The 22,401-nt window shown below is 38.1% G+C and overlaps 1 protein-coding gene across 1 annotated transcript; it reads left to right on the plus strand.

Moving 5' to 3' along the window:
• The first annotated feature begins 886 nt into the window (after positions 1-886).
• On the plus strand, positions 887-22,358 carry LOC134202302 (uncharacterized). Its single transcript, XM_062677331.1, has 4 exons — positions 887-913; positions 9,073-9,322; positions 9,600-9,871; positions 22,353-22,358. The coding sequence occupies exons 1-4, from the start codon at positions 887-889 to the stop codon at positions 22,356-22,358; spliced, it is 555 nt and encodes a 184-aa protein (XP_062533315.1).
• The last annotated feature ends 43 nt before the right edge of the window (positions 22,359-22,401 follow it).

Genomic DNA, 22,401 nt, shown 5'->3' on the forward strand with positions numbered 1-22,401 from the left:
TAATTTCACTTCAGAATTTCATTAGGCAAACTTATAAAATTTCATAAGGTTGTCTAATGAAATTCATACAATTACTTTAAGACAAACATAAACATCAACTATAGGTCTGGTTCATCCAAAGTTCATCCAGCATCATAAGGTAACCTTATGATTTTCAAAGTGTTTCCTTGTGGCTAATTTTCATAAGGCAAATTAATGAAATCCAGAAGGTTTTTTACGGCAGTGTACCACTCGTGCCCATTCCTGCCCCTCGTATTACTCCCTTCAAAGCGATGTTAAATAGCAAACACGAAAGATCATCACCTTGCCGTTTCCCTCTGCGCGTTTCGAAGGGACTCGAGAATGCCCCTGAAACTCAAACGACACACATCACCCGATTCATCGTCGCCTTGATCAACCATGTCAGTCAAAAACATCCGCCTCACAATAGCTTTCAATGATGTCTTAATTGTCGTTTGAACATGTTAAGACTCCTACCGAGAAGGGCTAAGTGTCCACTGTTGCGATTGTTTAAGCTTCACCATTCAGCCAGAGTGGCAAACCATTGTGTTCACTGCGTTGAAGATGTCTACTCCCATTAGGTACATCATATCAAGGATGTTGTCTGGTATCAAAGCTTGTCCACTAAAGCGTATGCTAGTGAAGAACCTAAAAATAAAAAATGCACATAATTAAAGGAAGAAGAAAATAATGAGCAGCAGTGACTATATCCAAGGTATTGACGACCCCTTCCTTGGCGACTACGACTCGAGGAGCGAGCCTGTTGAATTTCTATAAAATGCATCATGTATCTGTAAAAAGGCCCTACCATGCGCTACTTAAAGCACCACAGTCTGACAGTGTGAGGTGATCCAGAGATGACGACAGCACTACAAAAAGTACCTCAATGGTGATGTGGCACACAACGGTGGAGGTACGGTGACGATCCAGGGAGTACGCATATGCGACACAAGTTTTCAGTGGCAATGCGTAATTTTTGTAATTAGTTTACAATTTATATCAGTGAATTAGGTTTCGAAAGTGTGATTGTACGGCAACAAACTGAGAATATTGAAAGTATCACTCATTGAACACGCAAATTACGTTCAAATAAATGATTTGATTTATAATCAGCTTGATAGCCACCTGGCGAGCTTTAATTGTGCTTTAAAACCTAGAACATAAACAATGGCTGATTGCAATTTTAAATCGTTTATTCAAAGTCATCATTTCACTGGGAAAGCCCATTCATGACGTTATTGCTTTTAAGATAAGCAAACAGATCATATTCCTAATCAAAAAGGAATTGATAGATAATAAAATTATTAGTTCGACGTCGTCTATCGTCTATCTATACCTATCTAATTCCACACCAAGAGATATATGTTTATATGGCGTTTCCAGTAGCTGATAGCACCCTGAATCGGCTGATAGTCCAATAAAATCCACTGAACTTAATCCGATGTAAGGGAAGATCCATTAATTACGTAACGCAAAAAATGGTCATTTTCAACCCCCCCCCCCCCTATGTCACACTCTTTGTATGAAACATCTGAAAATTTTGTATGGATCATCACACTTCGCTCAACCCCCCCCCCCTCCCCTTTCTTTTTAGCATACTTCAGTAAAAATACGTAAAATAAATCATTTATCCTTCTTTTTACAGTTTTCGTTAATAGAGAAACACAATCGATTGTATTACAAAGTTATAGTGGCCTGTGCAGTACATAAAAGTCTTCTCCATTTCGCTCAATTTATGGCTGCCCGTCGCCAACCGCAGTCTACGGAGTGTCCGCAAATCATCCTCCACCTTGTTCGCTGCGCACCTCGCCTTCTTGTTCCCGTCGGATCGTTGTCGAGAACCATTTCCACCGGATTACTATTCGACATTTCGGCTACGTGCCCGGCCCATTTTCTCGATGTGAGCGATGGATGGTTCTCCCAAAAGCTCATGCAACTCGTGGTTCATTCGCCTCCTAAATATAAACTCCATCGCGAGCCCCAAATCCTTCTCTTACTACCCTGTAGAGTTGTTTACCTCGGGCCACAAAGGTATCCAATAGTTGCTGTTGCGAACAGAAATAATTGATTACTTTAGAGATCGCAAACACTCGTCATTTCACCCATATTAGACCTAACACATAGTAGATAGCATCATTTGTTTAGACGAATGTTTAGCCTGGCAAAATAATCTTCTTTGAACACATAGCATAGTGCATAGCGATAAAGTGCGAGAAGATTGTAACGCATGCACCAATGCTTCAGTATTTGCATACTTTGTTCTGACGAAAGGAAAAGGGCAATAAAACTCCCAAAGCGCAGACGATAGAACAACATTGGAAAATATTCACTTATCTTCGACGGGCGCGCCTATGCGATACGCTTAGGAAAGGCAGGGCACGAAATAGTGCAATAAAAGCAAATCGTCGCGACGGTCAGCAACATAGTGCAGGCAGATAATTTTCGGGTAGAACATTTGAGTCAGAATAGGAAACGTAGGTAAAACATTAGTTGTAAGAACACTGTATATATACCAAAATTATTGTAGAAATAAATCAGTCTTTTTTTACACCAAAGCAAGACGGTCCAATTATTCAGCTCACATCCGAAAGCTTTGTTATTTTCTTCAAGCTTCACTTTAGAATAGCTTCCCGAATGAGAGGAGGAACTGACTAAAGATCGAACTTGAAAAATATCACTGCCATTTGAGCATCATCTATCAGGGAAGGAACAGTTGCTATCTGGTGACGTCATTGGGATTGAATTGAGATTGGATTGAATTGGAATTGGATTCAAGTCGAATTGAGATCGGGTTGGGATTGAATCGGCCTTAGATTGAGATGAAGATCGGAAATGTATTAGATTGGGATTGTATTGGGATTGGATAAGAATTGGATTAGGATTGAATTGAATCGAGATCGGAGTTGTTTTGATAGGAATTGGAGTAGGATCGGTTATAGATTTAATGGGGATTGCTTTGGTATTGGGTTCAGATTGGACTGGATCGGATTGGGCTTGGGATTGGTTTGGGATTGGAATAGGAGATAATTGGGATTCAATTGATATTGGACTGGACTGTAACTGATGTTGGATAACGATTGGGATTGGAATGCAATTAGATTGCGATTGGATTGGATTGGATAGCGAGTGAAATGTATTGTGATTGGATTACGATTGAATTGGCATGGTATGGGGATTCAATATCAATCCCTATAGAAATTGGTTTGAGTTTGAATAGGAAATGGAACGAGATTGGATTGATACTGGAATTATTATCAGTCTTCACGAACACATGAACCGCGTTTGAACAAGTGCATTTTTCCCGTATACAAGTTCGCACTCAAACATGCATACTAGCAAGGATGCCAACCTTCCAGATTTATCTGGATTCTTCCAGATTTTATCGCATGGTCCAGACATACAGATGGACTGTTGGCTGGTCCAGATTTTCTAACATTTGTCCAGATTTATCCAGAAAAATTTAAAAAAATGGAGATGTCATGGAAAATATATTTTAGTACTAACGCTCAATGCCAATTTCAGTTCAATTTCACAAGCACCCATAAGCACCCCTCATGATCACAAGGCCAAGAGTTTAGATAAGTGTATGGCATTGGTTTTATTTTTTTTAAATCACTGCGACCATTTGTTAGATCTATTGCTATGTAGAGCAATCGCATTGCCTTGACGTACAGCGTTGTCCTAATTCAGTGTTATGGTTCTGATAAACTTTACTACCGTATTGGAATTTGTTCTTCAAACTTCAGAGGGTTCTATCGGCCCCCTGTTGAAGAACTGTAATCTCTTTTTAAAAATGGCCGCACAATGGCACAAAAGATGCTCCGAGTCCTCATCATGTATGCCACAGAAACGATATACATCGTCCTGAAGTTTGCAACGTGTTCAATTTAGTCTGTGTTCAAAATTTTCTACTGTTTCTCTCCAGCTTTTATTAGCTTAAACAAGTTTTACAACTACTATCCGCCATTTCAGTTGTCATTATTCAGCCTCAATTAAAGTAATTCGGTTGGAAGACGGCCGAGTAATGAACGTTGTGGATGAGAATGCGTTGTTATCTAACAAGATCTTCTTTTGATGTGCACTGGAATGTCAAATGGAAGACCTAAACCAGGATTTCGTTTACTTGGCTTAATCTTACTTCATAGATTGGAACTAAATGTAAGCTCCTCATTCCTGTAGCGGCACAATAATTTATGAACCATTTACATAAAATTGAACAAAATTGCACGTTTTAATGATAGTATAATTGGCTATCACCGGATTTCATTCCAAGGTGTAGTGTTAAATGTGATAAACTATTCCTGAGATTATTTTTTTCCATTTCTTGAACCAACAGCATCATTGTACAAGATCTCCAAAGCTATATTGTCTCTAACTATCGTATTTCCAGGAGGCAAAAAAGTGCAAAACACATGTATTTGAATTAATCTGAAGATTATTCAGTATTATTTCCTAACTTGTAGTTACGGATGGTAACGAATATATCTAAACAATTTATTTTTGTTTTCAATAATGTGCCCAACGAGATCTCCAGATACAGCCTTGAGAACAGAGGTGTCACTGAGGAAAATGGACGTATGATTTTCAATCAAAGGCTTATGAAAATTTGCCACAAGGAATCGGTATGAATTTCAATATATTGCCTTATGAACGATGATTTTCATTTAAAAAAAAGTAAAGTGCGGCAGACTGGACTCGAACCATGGACGTCGATGTCGGGAGGCCGGTTGGTAGACCACACGCCCATCGACGCTTGAATACACGGGAAGGTAACAGCGTATAAGAACCACTCTTGGTGGAATAATCAGTCGTTGATTCATAAGGCACCAGTTATGAATTTCACTAGTCCAGTTCGCTGAGCGAAAATCGCCAAACTGGAGATGGTAGTTTGGCTCTCGGTTAGGTCTAGGATATTTTCGAGTGTAAAACATAATCAACTCCCTGGGCATTGTGTATCCATTCTGCTTGTCACACATGTAATTCATGTAATGTATATTGATTGAAGTGGGTTTCCGTATTTTTGTGAAAAAATAACCGTTCCAGACAAATCCAGATTTTCCCAAAAAATGCTACAGATTTGTCGAAAAACGAGTTGGCATCCCTGCATACTAGATCCAAACCGAGTTCATCATAAACCGAACCAAAATCACACCCAGTTTGAACACGAGTGTGCGCCCAAGTTCAAACACACGGGTTTGAACATAGAAGTTTAAACATCAGTTTACACACAGTATTCTGTTCATCTGTTCATGTTGGTCAAATGGTTTCTCTTCTTGAGCACGGTATACAGAAAACAAGGTAGGCTCGTTAGAAAAATGACATTTTGAATGTGACGCATATTTAATCGCCACATGTGCAAAAGTAAGCATGCTGCGACCGTACAGCATCGTCTCGGTCCAGCTTGTGCAAAGATAGCAGTGACGTCACATGTTTACATGAATGTTTACATACGTGATGAGCCTGCCTTGTTTTTTGTATGCCGTGTTCTTGAGTAGAGGTGCTGTTTGAATCCTTTTCTTTGGATTTTTTTGTAAAATGGCACATGAATGGTTTCAGTTTTATAAATGCACTTTTCAGCCCTTGTCGGGTGGTGGAATAGCTGAATAAGATACTTAACCACCTACCCACAGTTTGCGCTTGGTCCGATATTTCAATATCGCAACCATTTTTTTATTAAACATTTTGCATAAAATCTTCAGATATTATTCTTAATGTTCATAACAGCTGAATATTTTGCATTTTCCCGATAAGACAACCGGCAGTCTCCAATGTAATGATTATTTAAAGTATCTATGCGTTTATGTTCTAAATGAGTTAAAATACATAAGTCTCTGTTTGTCTGTCTAAAATGTGGACCCCTAATTATTTTATATCCGTTACATATGCAAGCATACAATTTGCTTTGTTAGATACGATGGGATTTGCATATCGTGAATAAAATATAGATGTTGATTCCAAAAAGTTCAAAGACACACTTCTAGTGGGGGAGGGTGAAGACCTGGCTTTTAACCAAATATTCAAATTGATAGAAATTTTAAATGATAGTAGGGGGTTTGTTCATAATGTATTCTATATTGCTATGCAGCGATTCCACGGGAAAAGAATAGAGTTGAAAAAAAAGTTGTCCAATTTTGCTCAAAATCGCTTGGTATGTTCTTCATCAAAAATAGTTAGACCCGTATTTTTTTATTTTTTTATTAGGGTGACCATGTTCGATATAGGGTTACCAGAAAAATCGCTATTTTTCGAAAATTTTTATTTTTAAAAAATCATAACTTTTGAACCACTGGATCGATTTGCAATATTTTTTTATGGGTAGAAAGCTTATTACTTCTAGTTCTTACTAAAATTTTTGGTTTGATGTATTGGTGTACTCAAATTTGCTAAAATGGTCAAAATATTAGTTTTTTAAGATTTTTTAAATGTTGGACCACAACGACTATATATTTTTATATTTTTTTAGGAAAATTCAAAAACTTTTACATAACATATCAAAAAATTAGAAATGTTCATCGAGCCGTTTTTGAGTTACATTTTTTTGAAAATTTCAAGTTTTCTGCCCATACACACATGGAATGAACGTTATTCTCCACTATTTCAAATAGCTCAAATTAAATCAAAAGTATGAAAATGTTATTCAAGAGTGTTTATTTGGTCTCGTTTATTAGAAGAATTTACGAATCGCAATAGTTGAAAATAATTCAATCGGAATAGTCTGGTGTTGTTATTGATGACTTCATTCTCCAAAATCGGCAAAGCAATATGTCGTTTTTCAAAAAGGTTGGTTTTCAGCGATCCATACAATAGATTACCTGCTTTGTTTATATGTTTTCAATATTTTTGATGCAGGTAATTCATTGCACTATGGTCCAGGATTCAGATTTACGCGGAAAGATGCATTTTACGCCAAAACTATATTTTTTAGAAAAAACTGTTGTTCTACAAAATTGTTCGAAATAGTAAGGCCATCATTATGGTTCTACCAAAAAATAGGGTGGCCCATCATATAAAAAAATAGAAAATATTTTTTTTATTTCTCAGAATAATGACATGTTATGTTCTACAAAGTTGTAGCGCAGCTTATTCCAATTAATTTTGCTAAAAAACTTTTTCTGTAGCTCTTAAGTTGGCTGATTTAGATCAATTTTACCTAATTGGATTAGAGTGTAGCTCAAAAAAACTGCATTTTTGATCTACTTTTTTTGTTTTACATTTCTCGAAAAAGTCGTCTTCAGGTGACTTTTAGAGCTAAAAAAATGCAACTTTTGATGAGTAAATACGCTCAATATCTTTTTCCGATCAAAAGTTATAATCGTTTTTCTGTCAAAATTATATTTTTTTCATAAGTTGATATCTCCGGTTAGGGCAGACCAAAAAAATATATTCACACGGCATCTGAAAGAGAAATTGATATTCTTTATTATGTCAAAAAATTTAGGATATGTTATTTTTTTATCTCAAGTTTCACCAATTTTACTAAAATCATGTTTTTTTAAATAAATTGATATAACTCGACAACGGAAGAAGATACAGACGATATTCTTATAGCAAAACACGCGTTTTGAAAAGCCTCAAAAGTTTTCAGAAGAAGACATCCGTGAAAAATAAAAAATGAGATGAGCAGATCATAAATATTCTTTTTTGAGGGACACCCTAATCCTGGTAAGTAAAATTACTCTAAACAAGTGAGCTTGAGAGCTACATAAAAAGTTTATATAGCAAAGTTGATGGTAAAAAGCTGCGCTACAACTTTTTAGAACATTTTATGTCAATTTTCCGCAAAATAAAAAAAAAAAATTTCACATTTTTATAAAATGGCCCACCCTATTTTTCAGTAACTCTATAATAAGGGCCCAAGTATCCAGAACAACTTTGTAGAACAAATTTTGTTTCTTAAAAGTATGCTTCAGACCGAAAATGCATCTTTTCTCGTAAATCTTGCAATACTATGATAATGATAAAATTTATAAAAAGTGTTTAAGCTGTAGATTTTTTATTTTCCATTTCTCACGAATGTCATCTTCTGAAGACTTTTGGGGCTTTTCAAAGCGCGTGTTTTGCTATAAGAATATTGTCTGTATCTTCTTCCGTTGTCGAGTTATATTAATTTATTTGAAAAAACATGATTTTAGTAAAACTTGAGATAAAGAAATAACATATCCCCAATTTTTCGACATAATAAAGAATATTAAATTCTCATTCAAATGCTGTGTAAAAATAATTTTTTTGGTCTGCCCTAACCGGAGATATCAACTTATGAAAAAAATGTAATTTTGACAGAAAAACGATTATAACTTTTGATCGGAAAAAGATATTGAGCATATTTACCCATCAAAAGTTGCATTTTTTTGAGCTCTAAAAGTCACTTGAAGACGACTTTTTCGAGAAATGTAAAACAAAAAAAGTAGATCAAAAATACAGTTTTTTTGAGGTACACCCTAATCCAATTAGGTAAAATTGATCTAAATCAGCCAACTTAAGAGCTACAGAAAAATTTTTTGTAGCAAAATTGATTGGAATAATCTACGCTACAACATTTTAGAACATAACATGTCAATATTCTGAGAAATAAAAAAAATATTTTCTAATTTTTTTTATATGATGGGCCACCCTATTTTTTGGTAGAACCATAATGATGGCCTTACTATTTCGAACAATTTTGTAGAACAACAGTTTTTTCTAAAAAATATAGTTTTGGCGTAAAATGCATCTTTCCGCGTAAATCTGAATCCTGGACCATAGTGCATTGTATTTTCTTTTTTGATTATGATTCATCTGTCTCCTTTTCCTTGTTCACTCTACCTAAATGATACCCAAAGGGACTATTTAAAGTGGTTTATAAGATAAAGTATATGTCAGTCAAGAAAATCAGTGAAATTGTCCAGTTGCCTTACTGAAGAAACGTTCAATATAATGAAGCACGAATGCTCAAATTGCCATGTTTGTAGTAATTGTTACAGGAAACTTACTCCTAAACTGTATGATTATGCAGCGGAAAGGAGAATAAAATTGGATAAAAGCTGTTCCTACATTTGTAATACCTGCTATTGCCGACTTTATCGCATTATCAAGAAAGGAAACGAGCCGGCAGCTCCAAGTGCAGTTGATATAGAATGTGAAAATCAAGAACTCACCGTTTCTGAACCATCGAAACTTGATGATCTCGCCGTTGCCGGACCATCAGGCACCAATAATTTCGCCGTGGCGGGACCATCTAGAGTGAACAATTTCGCCGCACCAGCAAACATCAATAATGGTGGTTTCGAAATAATCGATCCCAATGCCGCTGGATCATCGGAAATTGACGCTGTTCCTAGTGTTGGTAAGTAGAATAATCTCTTCTTTTTGTTCATTCAGACATCATGATTTGCTACGTTATACTAGTTGTACTCGATTATTCAGAAAATTGAAAAAAAACATCAGTTCCGTATAATCTTAACTAATCTAGTAGTATCTAGTATCTAGTACAAACCTAGTAGCTCAATTTGTAGAGCAGTTGCCTATCATGCAACAAAATAGAATAATCGAATACAATATGTATTACATTATATGAAGAAACATGCTCCTAACTAATAGTTATTTTTCCATCTTGTTTTCAGAATCTTTGTTTTCTTTGGAATCAACGAGTGCTGAATCAATTGGTAGCGCTGGTGCCCAGAAACCCGGAGACGGTCAGGAAATTCTTCAACAAATGAAGGCAAAATTTGATGAAATATCTGACAGAAACGATCGATATAGGATTCTAACTTCCCTTCCCAAATCCTGGACTGCATACAAAATGATGCAAGAATTCGGTGTTTCGCAACGAACTGCTCAACATGCAAAGCAATTACAGATTGAAAAAGGTTTTATGAGCACACCGGAGACCAGAGTAAATATGTTGTCTTTGAGCGATGATACTCTAACTGTAGTTAGGGACTTTTATAATAGTGACGAGATAAGCAGAGCATGTCCTGGGAAAAGGGATTTCGTTGTTGAAAATATGGCAGGAGAAAAAGTGCATGTACAGCGCAGGTTTCTTTTATGTAACCTTCGTGAAATTTATTCAATTTTCAAAGAGCAATATTTTACTTTTAAGATTGGATTTTCAATGTTTTCCAGCAGCCGCCCAAAAAATTGTATTCTAGCTGGTTCAAGTGGAACGCATACTGTCTACGTATGCATTTATCATCAGAATGTTAAATTAATGTTTAAAACCCTTAAGGACAAGAAACTTATTCATAACCATTTAAAAACGTATCATGACTTGTTTTTTAAAATACTTTGTGAAAATCCTACAGAGAAATGTTGGTTGAAAACCTGTGATCATTGCCCGGGTACGCAGACACTGGAGAATGACCTGATGAATTTTCTTGAAAATGTCGATTCCTTAGAATTTAAACAATGGAAGCAAACAGATCGTTGTCATTTAAATTCAATGCGAATGGATGCAGAAGAGTATGTGGAAACATTTTTAGAAAAATTAAACGAATTATCTCCACATAATTTTAATGCAGAGCAACAAGAAAACTACTTAAAACAACTTAAAATTAATTTGGAAGCAACTGATTGCATTATAATTGCTGACTTCTTTGAAAATTACTCTTTTGTTATTCAGGACGCTATACAAGGTTTTCATTGGGCAAACGCTCAATGCACAATCCATCCTTTTGCTATATATTATAAGGATGAAGCACAAAATTTAAAGTTTACAAGCTTCATAGCAATCGCAGAATTTACTAAACATAACCATGTTGCCGTTCGGCTGTTTATAACAAATTGTGTGAATTTCATTTAAAAAAAAGCTACCTTACCTGAAAAATATCCATTTTTTTTTCTGATGGATCAGGCAGTCAATACAAAAATAAGATGACTGCTTTTAATTTGTGCCACATGTAAAAAGACTTCGGTCTTAAAGCAGAGTGGAACTTTTTTGCCACTTGCCATGAAAAAGGGCCTTGTGACGCTTTAGGAGATGTTCTAAAGCGAAACGCTTCAAAAGCAAGTTTACAAGGCCATCATATTACAACTGCATACGAACTTTACTCTTGAGCTGTTTCTAAAGTAGATTCCAAAATATATTACGAGTTTTTCTCGGAAAAAGATTACAATGCAATGGAAAAGAAAATAAAGAACCGTTATACTCGTGTAAAACAAATCTCTGGGACACAATCGTTTCATTACTTTAAGCCACAAAATGAAAATTACATTATCGTGAAACGGTTTTCGTTTTCAGATGAAGAAAAGTGTGTTAAATTGTAAGAATTTTGCTATGTAATATTTTTTTTGATGAATTATGAAAAATAAAAATAATCAAATTAAATGCTGAGTTTTAATTGAACATTGAACATCGAACATGGTCACCCTAATAAAAAAAAATAAAAAAATACGGGTCTAATTATTTTCGATGAAGAACATATACCAAGCGATTTTGTGCAAAATTGGACAACTTTTTTTTTCAACTCTATTCTTTTTCCGTGGAATCGCTGAACGTTCATTCCATGTGTGTATGGGCAGAAAACTTGAAATTTTCAAAAAAATGTAACTCAAAAACGGCTCGATGAACATTTCTATTTTTTTGATATGTTATGTAAAAATATTTGAATTTTCATAAAAAATTATAAAAATATATAGTCGTTGTGGTCCAACATTTAAAAAATCTTAAAAAACTAATATTTTGACCATTTTAGCAAATTTGAGTACACCAATACACCAAACCAAAAATTTTAGTAAGAACTAGAAGTAATAAGCTTTCTATCCATAAAAAATATTGCAAATCGATCCAGTGGTTCAAAAGTTATGATTTTTTAAAAATAAAACTTTTCGAAAAATAGCGATTTTTCTGGTAACCCTATATCGAACATGGTCACCCTAATAAAAAATAAAAAAATACGGGTCTAAATATTTTCGATGAAGAACATACCAAGCGATTTTGAGCAAAATTGGACAACTTTTTTTTTCAACTCTATTCTTTTCCCGTGGAATCGCTGTATGTATAAATAATACGCCGATGGCATTATACAATACAAAGAAAATTCACAAACGATGGAGCTCCAGGTCAGAAATGAGCTTAAACATAAAAGTACTATAAACTACATGGCTCTCATAAAAGACAAAATTATTACATTATTACAATCTAAAAAATTGCGAAACTGGAATTAAAGCCCCGTTGATCAAGGTTCTTCAAAAAGGTCAAAACCCCTATCTCCCTGGAATAAACAAATCTCTATGCAATTCAGAACTTCGCTCTAGATTCTCGGTATGTTTATCAAGTACCACCGCGACGTTAGAAGAATAAATTGTCCCCTTATAAACTTGTCAGAAAAATCTTATCCCAAAATTTTAGAAATATGAACTAATCAGTTTTTTGGTGGTTGCAGAATCCCGAAATGCTAAGAAGAATTGCTCGAAAATGGAACAAAAAGCTCCGTTCAGAGCAGATTCGAACGTAAGACGTCGTGAATGAAAGGCCTGAATCAAGACCTTGCCTCTATAGACGCTTCGTTATGCAACAGCAAAAAATGTGCACAACATGTTTCAATTTTACAATCATACCTTCATTGAAGTTTGGTTAAATTCTCTTATTCGAGATATGAATAACAAGGCTGGGAAACGTGAAGAATTAACAATAGTTTACCTAGCAACCCGTTCATTTACCTAAGCGTAGCATAGGGCACTGCACGGACTGCTTTGTCTCTTCCTCGCTGCAAAGAAATTTGAAAACCACAAGGCCAGTAAATGTCAAAATTTATGAAGAACGAAAGAGAAAGAGATGTTTCCGTGCAGTGCCCTATTCTCGTGTGCGAGCGCACATGTTTGAACCCAAGCTTAAACCCGATGTTTGAACATTGTACATTGCGCCTGGGTGTATCGGAGTTCAGGCTCGTGTTCAGATTGCTATGTGCATGTTCTAATCGACGGTAAATTCTTCTCCGACATCACGAACGTCCGCACTTCCCGCAGTGCGAATATTGAATCCGACCACTACCTCGTTGCAGTATGCCTGCGCTCAAAACTCTCGACGGTGTACAACACGCGTCGAAGTCGGACGCCGCGGCTAAACATTGGGCGGCTACAAGACGGTAGACTAGCCCAAGAATACGCGCAGCAGCTGGAAGTGGCACACCCAAGTGAAGAGCAGCTAGGCGCAGCGTCTCTTGAAGATGGCTGAGGAGATATTCGATCCGCCATTGGTGGCACCGCAACCGCTGCACTTGGCACGGTGCCCCCGGATCAGAGAAACGACTGGTATGACGGCGAATGTGAGCAGTTAGTAGAAGAGAAGAATGCAGCATGGGCGAGATTGCTGCAACACCGCACGATGGCGAACGAGGCACGATATAAACGGGCGCGGAACAGACAAAACTCAATTTTTCGGAGGAAAAAGCGCCAGCAGGAAGATCGAGACCATGAAGAGATGGAGCAACTGTACCGCGCTAATAACACACGAAAGTTCTATGAGAAGTTAAACCGTTCACGTAAGGGCCACGTGCCACAGCCTGATATGTGTAAGGACATAAACGGGAACCTTCTTACAAACGAGCGTGAGGTGATCCAAAGGTGGCGGCAGCACTACGAAGAACACCTGAATGGCGATGTGGCAGACGAAGATGGCGGTATGGTGATGGACCTGGGAGAACGCGCGCAGGACATAATTTTTACCGGCTCCGGATCTTCAGGAAATCCAGGAGGATATTGGCCGGCTGAAGAACAACAAAGCCCCTAGGGTTGACCAACTACCAGGAGAGCTATTTAAACACCGTGGTGAGGCACTGGCTAGAGCGCTGCACTGGGTCATTACCAAGATTTGGGAGAAGGAAGTTTTGCGCCGCAAGAGTGGATGGAAGGTGTTGTGTGTCCCATCTACAAAAAGGGCGATAAGCTGGATTGTAGCAACTACCGCGCAATCTCATTGCTGAACGTCGCCTACAAGGTACTCTCCCAAATTTTATGCCGTCGACTAGCACCAATTGCAAGGGAGTTCGTGGGGCATTACCAGGCGGGTTTTATGGGCGAACGTGCCACCACGAATTAGGTGTTCGCCATTCACCAAGTACTGCAGAAATGCCGCGAATACAACGTGCACACACATCATCTATTCATCGACTTCAAAGCCGCATATAAAGCCTGTCCACGTTAAATTTCGGACACCCATCATCCATTGCGATTTTTTAAATTTTTTACAAACCACTAAGGAGATCAATTTACATGACAGTTGAATCTCTCTGCTTTACGTTATTCTTTCAGCGGGTTTTCATTCTTGTAGAAAGAGATAAAATGGCCAAAAATCAATTGGACATTGTCTCAGTGTCCGAAATTTAACGTGGACAGGCTTTAATACAATCGATCGGGACCAGCTATGGCAGCTAATGCACGAACACGGATTTCCGGGTAAACTGACACGGTTGATCAAAGCGACGATGGATCGGGTGATGTGCGTAGTTCGAGTTTCAGGGGCATTCTCGTGTCCCTTCGAAACCCGCAGAGGGTTACGGCAAGGTGATGGTCTTTCGTGTCTGCTATTCAACATCGCTTTGGAAGGGGAAGAGCAGGGATTAACACGAGTGGTACAATTTTCAATAAGTCCGTCCAGCTATTTGGCTTCGCCGATGACATAGATATAATGGCACGTAACTTTGAGAAGATGGAGGAAGCCTGCATCAGACTGAAGAGGGGAGCAAAGCGGGTCGGACTAGTCATTAACACGTCAAAGACAAAGTACATGATAGGAAGAGGTTCTAGAGAAGACAATGTGAGCCACCCACCGCGAGTTTGCATCGGTGGTGACGAAATCGAGGTGGTAGAAGAATTCGTGTACTTGGGCTCACTGGTGACTGCCGAAAATGATACCAGCAGAGAAATTCGGAGACGCATAGTGGCTGGAAATTGTACGTAATTTGGACTCCGCAAGACGCTCCGATCGAATAGAGTTCGCCGCCGTACCAAACTGACAATCTACAAAACGCTCATTAGACCGGTAGTCCTCTACGGACACGAGACCTGAACGATGCTCGTGGAGGACCAACGTGCACTTGGAGTTTTCGAAAGGAAAGTGCTGCGTACCATCTATGGTGGGGTGCAAATGGCGGACGGTACGTGGAGGAGGCGAATGAACCACGAGTTGCATCAGCTGTTGGGAGAACCATCCATCGTTCACACCGCGAAAATCGGACGACTGCGGTGGGCCGGGCACGTAGCCAGAATGTCGGACAGTAACCCGGTGAAAATGGTTCTCGACAACGATCCTACGGGCACAAGAAGGCGAGGTGCGCAGCGGGCAAGGTGGATCGATCAGGTGGAAGATGACTTGCGGACCCTCCGTAGACTGCGTGGTTGGCGACGTGTAGCCATGGACCGAGCCGAATGGAGAAGACTCTTATATACCGCACAGGCCACTTCGGCCTTAGTTCGAATAAATAATAATAATAAAATAAATATCTCTCCAGCCATCTTCAAGAGATGCTGCGCCTAGCTGCTCTTCCGTTGGGAGTGCCACTTCCAGCTGCTGCGCGTAGTCTTGGGCTAGTCTACCGTCTTGTAGCCGCCCAATGTTTAGCCGCGGCGGACGACTCCGACGCGTGTTGATCACCGTCGAGAGTTTTGAGCGCAGACATACTGCAACGAGGTAGTGGTCGGATTCAATATTCGCACTGCGGTAAGTGCGTACGTTTGTGATGTCAGAGAAGAATTTACCGTCGATTAGAACGTGGTCGATTTGCATTTCCGTTACTTGATGATGGTGATTTCCATGTGGCCTTGTGGATAATCTTGCGGGGGAAGAAAGTGCTTCGGACTACCATTTCGCGGGAGGCTGCAAAGTTTATGCATCGTTGGCCGTTGTCGTTCGATACGGTATGCAGACTATCCGGTCCGATGACCGGTCTATACATTTCCTACCTTCCTACCTGAGCGTTCATGTCACCGATGACGATTTTGACGTCCCGCAGCACACTGGTTCAGGAGCCCCCAAAACGTGCGTTTTTTAGTTTTCGACCTGAAAAGTACATTTTAGAGTCATGATGTCTTCAGAAGAGTTTAAGGATATTTCTTGGGGTTTCTTTTGATAAGAAAATATCAATGATCTATCCACCTTGAAGGGCGGTATGGAATAAAAAATTTACGCAGATGTACAAAAGCAGTGGTTGATCTCTGCAATGTTATAAAGAATGTGAATTGGAACATCTTTTCTGAAGACACAATATTGGACATACGGTTTTGTAAGGAATTAGAGCACGTTTTGTATGAATGACCCCCAAAAATCATATTTGGAGCATAACTTTTTAGAAAATGATTTTAGCACTATGGTTTATTCTAGAAAGTTGTGCATAATGACAAAAAACATGTTTGTCTAGAAGACTACTTTGATCTATCTTGAAACCTGTCAAAGTTATTAAGGAATCTTTAGAAAAAATAGTCAATTTTCACATCAAAAAATATTTGGTAGGCGTAGTAGCGAACACCTTCCTACACAACTGGTACCAAATAGTTTTTCGTGAAAAGTTCCTACTTTTGATAAATCACGCCTTAGATGCCTTTCGCCATATACATTTCTGGTGGTTAACTCATGCTGGCTATTTGCGCATATACGATAGCGCCTGGATGTGGCAACGGCGGGTAGAAAATCAGCCACTGCCAATAATTCATTGTTTACGTAACAGTTGTACTGAAAAACGTACATTAAGGACTATTTTAATTTGATTCAAAACAATAGTGGAACACGATGGAACAAAACAAAACATTGTGCATTCGGTAGCTTAAAACCGAATCTTTCAGATGGTGGCTGTTTGGCTTGCCGCTTCTTGCCGCTTTTCATGGTGTTTTGATGTGAAAATTGACTATTTTTTCTAAAGATTCCTTAATAACTTTGACAGGTTTCAAGATAGATTAAAGTAGTCTTCTAGACAAACATGTTTTTTGTCATTATGCACAACTTTCTAGAATAAACCAAAGTGCTAAAATCATTTTCTAAAAAGTTATGCTCCAAATATGATTTTTGGGCGTCATTCATACAAAACGTGCTCTAATTCCTTACAAAACCGTTTGTCCAATATTGTGTCTTCAGAAAAGATGTTCCAATTCACATTCTTTATAACATTGCAGAGAACAACCACTGCTTTTGTACATCTGCGTAATTTTTTTATTCCATTCCGCCCTTCAAGGTGGATAAATCATTGATATTTTCTTATCAAATGAAACGCCAAGAAATATCCTTCAACTCTTCTGAAGACATCATGACTCTAAAATGTACTTTTCAGGTCGAAAACTAAAAAACGCACGTTTTGGGGCACGCTCCTGAACCAGTGTGCGCAGTGGGCATCTATCGTATGTCTGCTCCAGCTGCGCATAGAACGCTTCTTTCTCATCGTCGGATCTCCCTTCGTGTGGGCAGTGCACGTTGATGATGCTATACTTGAAGAAACGGCCTTTTATCCTCAGCTTGCACATCCTTGCGTTGATTGGCTGCCACCCAATCACGCGTTGGCGCATCTTTCCCAGCACTATGAAGCCGGTTCCCAACTCGTTGGTGGTGATAAGAAAATTATTTTGAGCTTTTTAGTGGAATGTTTTCACTTGTCATAAGACGAGTTTATACAATCCCATTGAATTCCACCACTTAATTGTATCTTGACAGATACGTATGTCGACCTTAACAGTAAGGCCGTCTTCAGTGTTTCGTACTTGACTCGACTCGTTGGTGGTGCCACAGCTTTGGTAGAAGGTAGCCGCTCGATGCCCGCTTTCCCACACTTTCTATCCTGTCCAGCAGATTTCCTGCAGCGCTACGACATCGAAGTTGCGAGGATGTAATTCATCGTAGATTATCCTGTCGCAACCTTCGAAGCCTAGCGACTTGCAGTTCCATGTTCCAAGCTTCCAATCGTGATCCTTTATTCGTCGCCTAGGTCGTTGCCGGTTGTATCGAGTCGTATTATCTTCTATGTCGTTCGTAATAGTTGTTTTTAAAGGCGGCTTATTGGGCCTGCGCAAACCTCCTGTCTCATCGGAGGGCCGTCGTGTTAGGGCTGTTTAGCGTCCCACCTAACACCAGGACTTGGGCTTGTGCACTTTGAGCGGCACACGGTCGCATTGGCGGAGCCTACTTGCGGATTCATGCAACTTTTTATAGAGGTTTAACAGGGCCCACTGTCAATCCCCACCACATCCTAGGCAGGCGCCACAACTCGCAGATGGCCTGGGGAGGGATCGTCAAGCCCTTGGACATAGTCCCTGGTGTCCAAAAAAGATGTACCCTCTAAATTGGACGAAAATTCCAATTTGAAAAATTATGAATTGCCAAAATATTATTCAACGAATCCGATGAAAACGAAAATTGTATGCTTATTTTGTGAAATGTCTTCACTTGTCATGAACCATTTAATTCAGGGCTGCCCAACGTACGGCCCGCGGGCCGGATGCGGCCCTCGGCTCCATTTTTTGTGGCCCGCGGCGTGTAAGAAAAATTAACTCAGATTCTGCCCGTCAGCTTTTCTAGCTGGCTCGGGAAACTATTTTTTATTATTCATTATTAAATATGTAAGTTTTAAATCAAATCTCGAAACGAAAAAGCGATCTCAAGACACAAAAGATTGATGTAGAACAGTAGCACGAGTAGTTTACGTTTACGTTGAAAAAAAAGGAAGGCCGGTTTTCTTAACTTGCTCAGAATGTTTTGCTTTATTCATCGAATAACATATGAATCCAAGCATTCTATGAAATATGATATTTGGCTCAGGTAGAGAACAAAAGTTGGTAGAGCTTCAAAGGTAGAGTGCTCAGTCAATTCAAATCTCCATTAATTGATTCAAAAAATGATACAGTGAATACGAAGTCAGAAAATGCAGTACGGGCCAATTTTGCTGTTGGTAATATTTTGGCAAAACGGGTGAAACCTTTCCAGGACGAAGAGCTTGTTAAGGAAAGCATTTCGATTGTTGTTTAGGTACATCGTGTGTCCTAAGGAAATAGCCAACTTCAGTAGCACTAGTTTGCCCGGAACACGTTGAAGAGTAAACGTTCTCACAAACAAACGATGAAAATACTGACGTGAAAACGTGGCAAAGGTGGCTGTCTTCATAAGAGGAATTGATGGTCATCTTCGAATGATAGAGAAATTGGCAGCCTTGATCCCTATACTGCCGTGCCAAGCATAGTTGTCCCATGTCTTTTTTTACGATGCCATTCCCTCTATGCTGGCGGTGTCGCATTTTTTCAGATAAGTTATTTCTCTATCAGACTTCATGGCTAGGCTTGCCAGCAATCCTTTCTAGATCTTAAATCCGTTGATGAATTCTTTTGTTGGCCACCAGGGAGCAAGAAGGCCATCAACTAAAAACGACATGGGACAACTATGCTTGGGACGGTAATATACAGGGAGCAACTAACTGGCAAAGGTAAAGAGCTGGCTGGTAAAGTAACGAAATTTCCATTTTTCAACACCGTTTACCGATGTGAATAATTTACCTGAAATGTTTCAAATGGATCCCTAATGCAACGACGAAAAAAAATAAACACAAACGGTTGTTTGAAAGCATTAAAACCGTTTTTCGTTTCTTAGTGAATAAAAAAACACTGATAATTTTGAAAATATTCAAAAAGTTATGTATCGAATATGTTCTGACCCGCCAGCAAGTGTGAATTCTAAAAATTGGCCCGTGGCTTGAAAAGGTTGGGCAGGCCTGATTTAATTCCATTACTTTGCAATCTTCATAAGTATACGTATTTCGACCTCAACAGTAACGACGTTTTTAGACTCTCAAGTCGAATCAAGAAGAAGACACTGGTCAAAGTTTACAAAGTGAAGAAATTAAATGGAATAGCTGGTCTTATGACAAGTGAAATCAAGTTTGTTTTTTTAATAATATTTCGACAGTACTACAGAATAATGTTTAATTCCATAATTCCATCGAAAAAAATGGTAAATTTTTAAAGATTTTGATTTTTTTTTGAGTTTTACTCACAGGCTGGTAGTTCAATTGCTCGAACTTCTTGTTAAAGCTTTTTTAAATTTTGGACAAACTGTTTAGGTTTTGGAATGTATCATGGGTTTCAGATTTATAAACTGAGTCGTATGAAATCTATGTTTAACACGGTGTGTCTAAGGGGAAATATTATTTTTCAAAAATCAGTATCTCTGAGACACCCACCACGTGAAAGTATATGCTCCCCTCTTTCATATAATGAGTAAACTAAAATGTTGTTTTTGGTGCAAACTCTATAGAAATCTCAAATGATGGCCGATTTAAGCCCCCCCAAAATGTATGGAAAAATGACCCCCGATAGAACATTTTAAAAATGCACCTACGTGAAAGAGGGAAACCTGTACTTTCGTGTAGTGAGTGTTTTAGAGATACTGATTTTTTGAAAATAAGCCTCTTCGGACAAACACACCGTGTTAAACATTATTTAAATAAACTTCTATCATAAAAAGGGGCATTTTCACACACAAACGAAGTTTTTCCAAATAAGTTCGAACCCATGAATTTATTACCCAATTGCACCCCCATTTGACCCATTGACGACTGCATATTTATTGTGCAAGTTTGGCAAAATTGAGAAAACGCTTTGAACCAATTGAATCAATATCGCAATAGGAATAAATTTAATGACACATGGTCGTTTCACTTAATTTTCCCCTTTACCGAATTTCATATATCTATCTGATATTGGACAAATTCAACCATCGAAATATGAACCATAGATAAGCCAGACCGGTCACTCAATTGTGCGTACGATTTTCGTTTGATTAAACTCTTTTGGTTCTATCTAAATACGATTACAAAAATCAATTGAAACTTTTTGTGCGATGCGATCAAGATGATTGATTGTTATTACATTTTTCGGGAATCATACAATATGAATGGAAGTACAGCCAATTCAAAAAGAGACCATGGAAGGGGCAGGGGTTCCAGTTGATGTGGGTGCATTGAAAGCTGGAATGGAGAAAATTTGGAAAAACATTCAAATATCATCATCAGGAAATCGAATGCCATCAAGATACCCCGACGAAAAAAAAAAGAATCTGATACTGATAGTGACCAATCGTGTTCCATCTTAGACGTCCATAACAACTTGGACGAATCAACGGAGATGGAAAACAAATCAAGGATTTAAACATTTTATTTTATCAAACACCTTCTGATTTCTGCGCTTTTCAAGACATTTATTCAAACCCGAAAATCGAATCACACTGGTGTGAAGGAAGGATCTCGCCTATCAAATATTGTATTTTTCATACACACACATATACAATAAATTATATATGGTTATAAAAATATATAACCATCAGGACACCCGATTGAAGCGATTTGGATAGGAAGAGTGGGATTGCCAACTTCCTATTGTTAACATTTCCTGAATAAAGGGGAGATCTTCTTCCCATCTATTGGATCAATCTGGAAAATAAAGGCTTTATTGTATTATTGTTTGTCAGAACTTTCTTTTGGTGTGACCGAGGCCCCAGGCCCCAACAAATCTTATGTACCAAAACCAACCTTTTTTGTACATTTTGGACCACTATTATCATCATCATGTAGTTTTTTTTATTCAACGCCAAAGGGACAGAAGGACAGAAGACAGAACTGACAGAGGGACACAAGCTTTTTCACACTCTTTCCACGAGAGACAACTTTATTTTAATTTTTGATTCACTGTTCAATCTGTTTGTTTGGGAGATAGTACCTAATGATAGCGGGGACCTACTTTTGCTCTCTGTGCCACTTTCTAAATATATTCTCCAAGGATTGGATCAACAATGTTTACCTGGTAAAATTTTGCGCTGCAGAGTCAATAAATGTCTCGTAAGATTTATTATCGATAGATATCTTGTAACTACGTCATTCTATCAAGCCACCTGGTTGCAATTATTCTACTGTAGAATGATATTCGCTTGGAGATGGTCTAATTTTTGGTAAATCTAATTTTTGGTAAAAAGTTGCAATACTATTAATAATCTATTTTTAAGTATTCGAAACATGTTCATGTCAAATGTAACAAAATTCCTATAATAAAATAAACATTTCCAGCATAGTTTTTTATTATCAAACTGAATTAATTGGTTGTTGTGGGTTGCTCCTAAAAATAGTTTGGTGTGAGCTTCTGTCTTATTATATGAGAAAGATAAAATAAGCATTATTTCATTCATAAACTTTTATTTGGCTTGTTTTAAGAATTACGAAGAATTATATTCTCTCAATTTTGGCCGCTTTTTTGCATGAAGCTATAGTATTATCAGGTAATCAATTCATCTGATAACACGGAGGCTCGTCAAAATAACAACTCGATATTTATGTGTCAATATGACGCACATTTAAACACCTGGGTGGCTCTTTATTTCCTATACGTAACTAAAAATTATCCCTACCATGCCGCTTTAGGTGTGATACGTTTTTTACTATCTGATATAAGTTTCCGCATTTGAGCAAA

The sequence above is a fragment of the Armigeres subalbatus genome, unplaced genomic scaffold (genome assembly GCF_024139115.2).
Source record: "Armigeres subalbatus isolate Guangzhou_Male unplaced genomic scaffold, GZ_Asu_2 Contig1141, whole genome shotgun sequence".
Taxonomy (NCBI): domain Eukaryota; kingdom Metazoa; phylum Arthropoda; class Insecta; order Diptera; family Culicidae; genus Armigeres; species Armigeres subalbatus.